Below are 8,981 nucleotides of genomic sequence, written 5' to 3'. Positions count from 1 at the left end.
GTTAGACGATAATCACTTGATGAGCATATTAGTTATATACATAGTCTTATTTTTTACAAATATATAAATATAAATATTATATTAATTTAAATGTTTATTATATTGGTTTAATCTAAACATAAATAACAGGTAATATATTTATTTTCGTATTTTTATGTTATTACTCAATGAAAAACCATAAATATTTATTTATTATACTTTTAGTATTATGTTAGTTGTATTTTTATTCACCGATTTGAGAGTGGTCTCTCCTAGTCTCCTTAGAGACTAAAAAAGTCTATGCTAGTATTTATTTTATATAAAATATTCTTCTTTTCGAAAAGGTTAACAAACTACCACATGCATGTCTTTGTCTCATCTAGTAACACCTAAACCCACTACGAAAATATTTATAAATTTATCCATCACCATATAATCTATCATAACTAGCAAAGCTAGCTAGTTGTATAGCCTCTCACATGCAATGGAATTGCACCACCAAGAAAAGCACCTCCTATTCGTATAGTTAGTTGAACTGCACTTCACTTCACTCCCTAATCAAATTGCATTCCACCCCCTCACACTTTTCACTTTTTCAACTGCAAATCCCTCTTTGGAACACATAGCATTACTTGGTTTCCTTCAAGACCATGCATTTTCAGTTCTTAAACTTTACTACTTAGAACTTCTTCTTTCTTTTCTTCTTTTTCTTTTTCTTTCTTTTTCTTTTCTTTTCTTTAAAGAAAATTAAAATAGAAAAATAAATAAAATGTTTTCAGTTGCGCCTTTGACTCCGGCAAGTTCACCGGTAATGGCTCCGCCGTCTCCGCCGCTGATTGACATTACTCCTCCCCCATCGCCATTGCTGCTCCAACCTACAGCAGCGCCACCACCATTTCCTTCTCCGCCATCACCGCCGTTAGTGCTTCCAATGCCTACAGCACCACCGCTTACCTCGCCGCCGATCACTTCTCCGCCGGAGGTGGTGTCTATGCCTACAAACTCCCCGCCTCCGGTTACTCAAGTCCCGCCGGCGATTTCCTCGTCGCCGCCTCAGCCGGAAATTCCATTCGTCGCTGCTTCACCGTCGACTCCGATTACATCGAACGAGAATCCAATTCCAGCAACGCCATCTCCTCCGAATACGGCGTTGCCGACGGCAGCATCTCCTCCGGTTCCGGCGACACCGCTTCCTTCGTCTCCGCCAACTCTGATTCCGCCGTCGGTTACTTTTCCGTCAAATGCGTTACCACCATTGCCGCTGCGTCACCGGAAAGTTTCGCCGGCGCTTCCAGTTCCGACAGCCACTTCACCACCACCACAGGAATTTTGGCCTCTGGCACCGGAAGCAGCAGCAACCTCTCCGCTGCTGCCACAGCCGCCGGCGACCGTTTACCCTTTCACGGGGCCTACATTGCCATCAACTCCAGAATCAACGCCGGCGCAGCCACCATCGAGTCGAAGCTTGCCGCTTGCGGTGGACGTTGATAAACACTCAGGGTTCGAAGTGCCAAGTGGATTCATAATTGAGGGAATCGTAATTGGTGGTATCGTTATTGGGTTTGTTGTAGCACTTATGTTACTTTTGTGCAGGAATAGAAAGAAAAAGCAGCAGCAGAAGAAGAATCTGCATACACATCAATCTGAGGAATCATCACCTTGTGTTGGAGCTAAGAGTAAAAGTCAAATCTTATTCTTCAGCCTTAACTATATTAATTGATGATAAGTTTATGCATTAATCTAAACTTCGTAGAAACTTTATGAGAATTGGTTGGTCCATATAGAAGTAGAATAGAGACTCTCAATTAAACTGAGAATTGTACCTACAATTTAAGGAGTTGTATTTTGAAAGAAAATTATTTTTCCTGCTAAACCGTACTCATAATCATCTCAAAATTTCTCAACAAAGAAAGTATCTAGTAGTTTATATGTTTTTAAGATATTGAATACATCTTGTTTAGGAATTAGGAGGATAATAATTAGGAAAGATGTTTAAGAGGGTATATCACTACTCACTTTAAAATGATTGCTCGCAATATAGATCATTAGATAGATTAGAATCTTAAGAAATTACCTTATCTTAGTTAAAGCTTACTTGCAATGTAAGTAGATTGATTGAACTATACATACACTTTAGGAGTTGAATCCTGGAGTTGCAAAATTTAGGATCTGAATTTCTTTAGTAATTTCTTCTGCTTATGTTTTCATAATCCATGAATCCATAACCAATGATAGAATCAGAATTAGAAATCTGACAACGGATTGATCATCCAATGTAACTCGTCTCATATTACAATATGCATTTTATTTTTAGTTAGATTTGTGCGCAGTTATTGGGATGTTTGGGTACTAAATTATGTCAGCGTCAGAATCAGGTTCTCATGTCATCAAAGTGCTGCCAAATCCATCAAAGCTAACAGAGGGAGGTGGAGATTTCGGCCCTGTGAATGGCATTTTCACATATGATGAGCTAGTAGCAGCCACTAAGAGTTTCTCTGAAGCCAACCTTCTTGGGGAAGGTGGATTTGGTTATGTATATAAAGGAATTCTTCCAAGTGGAAAGGAAATTGCAGTTAAACAGTTGAAATCAGGAAGCCAGCAAGGAGAGCGAGAATTTCAGGCCGAGGTTGAGACCATTAGCCGGGTGCATCACAAGCATCTTGTTGAGTTGGTTGGATACTGCGTTACCATGTCTGAAAGAATGCTTGTTTATGAATTTGTTCCAAATAACACATTGGAATTCCATTTACATGGTAAGCCTACCATTTATGGCAATCTTGCTCTTAGTTTTTTTCTACAGTGGTTGGTGATTTTTTATGACTTGCATGTTCTGTACCCTTTCTTGCATCATAAGCAAGTACTTTGCGGTTCCATTTACCAGTTGCATGGTCCTGAAGATGATACACTGTATTGCAGGGGAAGGGAAGCCCGTTGTACGGTGGGAGAAGAGAATTAAGATTGCCCTAGGATCTGCAAAAGGGCTCGCATATCTACATGAAGATTGTGAGAATTCTTATTCACCCTTAAACTTGAAGCAGAATAAATACTTTGAAGTTAAAATTTTAGCATTCCTAAACTTTAATATAATGCTTGCAAATCTCACTATAGTGTTGTTATGAGTTAAAAAAATTATAGAAATCCCATTTCTCACATGAATTGATTGGAGTTATACATCTCATATAAGCATACTAACATATTATGCCTTTCAAAACTAGATCAGTAGTCTGTTCTAATTAAAAGCATCATGTGTTCGTGCTTCTGCAGGTAATCCAGCAATCATTCACCGTGATATTAAAGCATCTAACATCCTTCTGGACTTCAATTTTGAAGCAAAGGTAAGGGTTATGTTATTCACTTAAATGTTAAGTAACAACTGTGAAACATCCTTCAGAATGCTTATAAGTTAACTGGACATGCCCTTTTCCTTTTTATTTTTTTCATTCACCAATACATCATCTTATTAATAAAACTTGACTAGAACAGATTTTTCCTATGTGGCTATGTTAATAGGCAATGTTTGAAGATATGTTTCTCAATTTCTTTAGAATGATAATGAGCTTGACTTTATGTCAGGTTTCTGACTTTGGCTTAGCAAAGATCTTCCCCAATGCTGATGGTTGCATCACTCACCTCACCACCCGGGTCGTGGGAACCTTTGGGTAAGGTCACTTTTCAACTTGCCACACATAACTGCAAGAATTGATTTGGGTCTTCATTGTTTTCTTGATTAGAGTAGGATGCAGGGAATCCATATGATACTATGATGACGTTTGTTAAAGTTATCTAATGGATACGACAAGAACAGTTTTAGCCTCGAACTTCAGAATTTTATCTTCATAATTGCAGGTATCTGGCTCCAGAATATGCATCAAGTGGTAAACTAACAGATAAATCAGATGTATATTCCTATGGAGTGATGCTTTTAGAACTCTTAACTGGACGTCCAGCAATCAGTACAGAAGGATCAAGAAACGTGAGCTTGGTTGATTGGGTGAGTTCATCAATTCAAAGATTGTGGTCATGTACAAATAGGAGCATACATGCAAACCCACATGTTTGAAAATCTAGCTTTTAACATTTATTTATGGATCAAATTTTGGTATCTCTGTATGTTGACTGTGGATAACAACTTAGATAATTTTTTGCCAGCTTATATATTGCACTTCAGAAATGCTAACTTGCATATGCCTTAGATGCTTGGTCTAGTTGGTGATTCTTCAAAGCAAAAGTGAATTTAAGGGACATTTTTTTGTTTTTCTTTGTTCCACATAAGCTCCTTTGCGAATGAACCTTCCTGAGTTTTAAATTGAGTTTCCAATATGTTTTTTTCTATTGGCACTGCAGGCTAGGCCCTTGCTTGCGCAAGTGCTAGAAGATGGTGATGTCAGTGATCTTGTTGATCCAAGGTTGCAGAATAATTATAGAGCTGATGAGATGACTAGAATGATTACCTGCGCAGCCGCCTGCGTGCGCCATTCAGCCAGCCTTCGACCCCGTATGAGCCAAGTAATAATCTGTTCATTGTTTTCCATTTCCATCAGCAGCATACATAAAGGGAAAAAACATAAAGGACAGGAGCTAATTAGAACTTTAACTGTTGGGGCTATTGCTAGATCATGAGGGTAACTACAATTAGAAGTGAATGATCTTTGTTACATTAAAACTAATATAAAAAGGTGTCGACATCATAGAAAGACATAAAAATTTGGTCCATTAATCCTGCTCCAGTTCTTCAAATACTTCATGCCATTCTCACTCTGTATAGAATCCACCTTCTTGTGATCTTGTCTACTTCTAATTACAACATCCCTCTTGGGATAGAATTATCATCATGGAAAAGCGAAATGCTTCATTGTGAGGAAAATTAAATTCTTGTGAAATCCTTTCGAAGTGCTTTCTTTTTGCTTTCTAACTTGGTTCAACATTCTTTAATAGAATAACTTATCATTAGTAGCCATGTTCTCATTGATGTAAGTTCTTTAAATAGATCTTCACAAGGACTGCATGTATCTAACCACAAAGTTTTCACAAATTGTATAACAGATTGCAGGTGCCTTAGAAGGATTGGTTTCTCTGTCGGATCTTGTAGGGGACATTACGCCGGGGCATACCAGAATATACAGTTGGCCAGAGAGTTCAACTTATGATGCCTGCCAATACCAACAGGACTTGAGAGACTTCAATTTGGGATTATCATCTCAACAGTGCAGCTCAAGTGTGCATAGTGAAATGACTAGTGCTTATGGTCTTTGCCTATCTGACTCAAGTAGTGAAGGCTAACAACCAAGTCAAGAACTGTGATAATACTTCAGAGATGGGGCATTGACAGCATTGTGTTGTGTTGTAAAAGAAGAAACAAACTCATTTTGTTATGTTCATTATGTAAAGAATGGTGTTTCCTAGAGTAGAAGACGAATTCTTAATGTTTCAATTTTTTTCTTTTTTATCAACTCTATCACAATATTGCTTAGCTTACTGAATTAGAGATTTTCAAAGCTTGATATTAACTGAATTAAACTAAACTCCAAGGTTAGTCCCTATCAAAACTAACGCCACACAAATTTGTCTCTTTAAAAAAGAAACGTTTGTCTGTATTTGGCCAAACTAATTTTAACTATTATCAATTATAATTCTTTTTTTTCTATACATTGTCTTACATTTTTTTATGGTCATGTCTGACATTTATATGTGCAAAGTTCACAAGTTGAATCTTTTTCCCAGTAATCAATTCGTCCAAACGCAGAAATTAAAGATCAATCTGGGGAGTTTTGTCTTTAAACTTTGATTTAGTGGGCTTGGCAGAATGATGTAGATTGGCACCTCAAGATCAGGTACGAAAATTTTATTTTCTAATCTGTAAAAAATTAAATTAAATAATCAAATCAACATGCTTTGAAGTTTGAACTTCGAAATATTATTGAATGCTAACTAGTAACATGTGTATGATAGCTTCTCTTGTTCCTTGTATTATTTTTATTCAATGGAACTTGATATTGCACATGTTTGATTGATCAAAGTGTCAATTTGTATTCAAGATGAAAATCATATCTTGTAAATCAATAGGCTTTTATAAACTAGTACAATCTGAGATGAACATTTAACAAATTGACAAGGCCAGGAATAAAGACATGAGTGAGAAATTGAGAAGCACTAAATTAAGACTTGATGCTTCTGTGTTACTTGAGAGGTAGAAAAGATTTCACCCATTTTTTCCATTGAGCATCCTGTTGTTGCTCAATCCAAGACAAGAAACAGCTATCCAGCAAGCAGAAGAGGTTGACATATAGGAGCTGATACCTTACGGGTACATACCGAAAATTTGCGACCTGAACGATGGGCCATATCCCTCCTTCTAAGATAAAGGCGGGAAGAAAATCTCTCTTCACATCTTCTTTGATTTGAGGAATACTCTTTCCGGTAGAAAGGCCCATGTAAGTGAAAAATGCGAGTAAATCCAATGGCCCGAAAAGGAACCCGTCAATGGCAACTTTAGAGGCAACAAAGCGGAAGGAATCTGGTTTGAGCATGAGTCTCAATCTTATATATCTATCCAAGCCTTCATACCTACAACAATTAACATCAAAGAAGAAAAAGAAGAATTAACAAGCTGATATTCGCCGTGCCCAACACCACTACACCCTTCCCGCTACTTGTACATACTATTTTAGACGTACTATCAACAACTTCAGTTATATAAATGTGGAACACAATGTTTACTGCAAAAAGACGTATGTGATTCATGAAGCTCATATGTCGATTAGACATTTCTGGAGCAGCAAGCCACACCTATTTAAATTGCGATCATCACATGCCTTTTACTAAAAGAAATTTAACACTTATACTGAACTTGTAGACCTATGTGAACTACAATTGCCAAATCTGCCAAAAGGATATATATGAAGAAGTCAAAGTGATAGTAGTGAAGAACCGTATGAGTAAGATAAGTAAATTTGGGACATTGGATATACTTCTATCACTCATATAAAGGCACAAGCAAACATACAACAGCAGTTAAGATAGAAAGTTTCAGCCCCGTGTAACTGATGAGAAGCCCGTACTGCACCATCCCTGTGATCAGGCATTTTGTGCTACAGAAGCGGAAAGGGATCCCATATTCAGAGCCCAAATAGAAGCTTTAGGCCCTGAGCAGATGAAAAGTTCACAACACTAATCCCTCAATTTTATCTTAAATGTATGGTTGGAATCTGTTTGATAAGAGTCCGAACACCTAGCCTATAAAAATAGTAGCATTGAAACTAGTTTGCAGCTTTGAAATAAAACTCAGTAACCTGTTCCACAATTGGCATTTACCTATGATAGGTCAGAGTGAATAACTAGCCATGATCATTTTGCAGTGTGGTTAAAAACCATCTGATGTGCATTAATCTAATTCTTTTAGTGAGATCACGGAATTAATTTACAAAAATTAAAAAACCAAGGAAGCAAATGCGGATAAATCAACTAGAAAACTTAACAAGCAAATGCAGATTCAGGATCTCAAAATCAGACAAGAAACCATCACAATAAAATACTGTCAATATGCAAGCACACAACATAATTGACAAAGTAATGCTATTTACCAGTAATGGCCAACTGGGCCAACAAAGCTTAACCCAAACAAGCTGGTTGTAGCCACCCGCTTCCAGTTGATCTTGAATTCGTCGTCGTCGTCATCCTACAAGATAATGCCATCAACCAAAAGAAACAATGTGAAGTTTTACGATACTAATACAAAATCACCAATTCACCAATAATCAACAATCTCTCACATTCACTACTGTCATAAAAAGAAAGGTCAAAGTAAGAACAAATGCTTAATTTGATAGAGAAGCTTTAATAATAATAATAATAATAATAATAATAATAATAATAATAAGTTCTAATCTTTTCAACAAAGATAGCAATATCAGACTCCAAAAAACCAAATTCCATCTTAACCAAAAGGCAAGAACCATGGCATTGGTGAAGGGGCAAAAGAACAAGTTATAAGGCTCATTGCAATCTTGTCAGCCACAGCCACAGTGATTCTATCTTCTTTTTCTTTTCTTTTCTTTTCTTTTTTATGCACTATTAACATGTGAGCCACAAATCCAAACAGCATACAACTACCAATACACACAAAATAAGTAATAAAAGAAGTGAAAATCCACCATTATAGCAAATATGAAATGACATTATGTCTCACTAAATTAAAACAGTGTTTTACCTGAATTTGATGAGTGTGGGCAGTGTTAGGTGTAGAATAACTATGAGTGACAGCTTGTGCAGCAATGTCACCAACACCCCATATGATTCCTGAACTGATTACCTGTGTCTTAACAGGGTGAACAGCCAAGCAATTTTGGTACCATTTCCACAACCTAAGCATAATCACAACTCACAAAATTATCACAATCTTAAACCCTAAAATTTTCACTAATTTAAATTCATCCCCTTTCTGAAGACCCCCAGCACTGAGTAAAAATGGGATGTGGTGCTTTAAACGATACTTAAAGAATAATTAAAAAAAATGTTTTTTTTTTCTTTAAACAAATTCAGTTCATTTTGTAGGAACTTCGTTCGAAGACAAAGAAGAAGAGAAGAAAAAGGGATAAACTTTGGAAAGAATCGGGGCCGGGGGGTTGAATTGGTGAGATTCTGCTATTTTTTTGGTTTTGATAATGGAGGTGCCGAGTCTCAGATGCAACGACGAAAGAGCGGACAAGGGTAAAACTGTCTTTCCGTGATTTATCAAATATGGGCTGGGCTATGACATGGGTCATTATTGGACCTAAAAGCCTAGTTTAGCTAGTATCATTTGGATCAGATGATTATATGGTTATATGGCCCAAATCAAATTGATACTTTTGGGCTAATTTTTAATGGTTGTTTTAGAAAGACCATATTTGACCAAAAACGAAAAAAAAAAGAACATCCTTTGATTATGGGTGACAGGATAAGATTCTAAATTTTCGAAATTTAATTAATAAATTATTTATAATTTATCTTATTTATTTAAAATA

At 36.6% G+C, this 8,981-nt stretch overlaps 2 protein-coding genes across 2 annotated transcripts; one reads left to right on the top strand and one right to left on the bottom strand.

Moving 5' to 3' along the window:
- On the top strand, positions 415-5,486 carry LOC107623822 (proline-rich receptor-like protein kinase PERK15). Its single transcript, XM_021115003.1, has 8 exons — positions 415-1,661; positions 2,343-2,732; positions 2,896-2,982; positions 3,244-3,314; positions 3,553-3,638; positions 3,826-3,970; positions 4,324-4,485; positions 5,023-5,486. Exons 1-8 carry the CDS (start codon positions 749-751, stop codon positions 5,257-5,259), a joined length of 2,091 nt encoding a protein of 696 aa, XP_020970662.1. The 5' UTR covers positions 415-748; the 3' UTR covers positions 5,260-5,486.
- LOC107624151 (PXMP2/4 family protein 2) lies at positions 5,956-8,674 on the bottom strand. The gene is made up of 3 exons (XM_016326618.2): positions 8,186-8,674; positions 7,560-7,654; positions 5,956-6,543 (listed from the first exon to the last, which is right to left on the bottom strand). Exons 1-3 carry the CDS (start codon positions 8,345-8,347, stop codon positions 6,156-6,158), a joined length of 645 nt encoding a protein of 214 aa, XP_016182104.1. The 5' UTR covers positions 8,348-8,674; the 3' UTR covers positions 5,956-6,155.

The sequence above is a fragment of the Arachis ipaensis genome, chromosome B10 (genome assembly GCF_000816755.2).
Source record: "Arachis ipaensis cultivar K30076 chromosome B10, Araip1.1, whole genome shotgun sequence".
NCBI classification, from domain to species: Eukaryota; Viridiplantae; Streptophyta; class Magnoliopsida; order Fabales; family Fabaceae; genus Arachis; species Arachis ipaensis.
The sequence above is the reverse complement of the archived record's forward strand: the minus strand, read 5'-3'. Positions and strand labels throughout refer to the sequence as shown.

Coding starts and splice junctions, on each gene's coding strand:
- LOC107623822 (XM_021115003.1), top strand. CDS start 749: ATGTTTTCAGTTGCGCCTTTGACTCCGGCAAGTTCACCGGTAATGGCT. Junction 2,733..2,895: donor ATTGGAATTCCATTTACATG/GTAAGCCTACCA, acceptor ACTGTATTGCAG/GGGAAGGGAAGCCCGTTGTA. Junction 3,315..3,552: donor ACTTCAATTTTGAAGCAAAG/GTAAGGGTTATG, acceptor ACTTTATGTCAG/GTTTCTGACTTTGGCTTAGC.
- LOC107624151 (XM_016326618.2), bottom strand. CDS start 8,347: ATGCTTAGGTTGTGGAAATGGTACCAAAATTGCTTGGCTGTTCACCCT. Junction 7,655..8,185: donor CCCACACTCATCAAATTCAG/GTAAAACACTGT, acceptor ATTATCTTGTAG/GATGACGACGACGACGAATT. Junction 6,544..7,559: donor GGCCCAGTTGGCCATTACTG/GTAAATAGCATT, acceptor TAATTGTTGTAG/GTATGAAGGCTTGGATAGAT.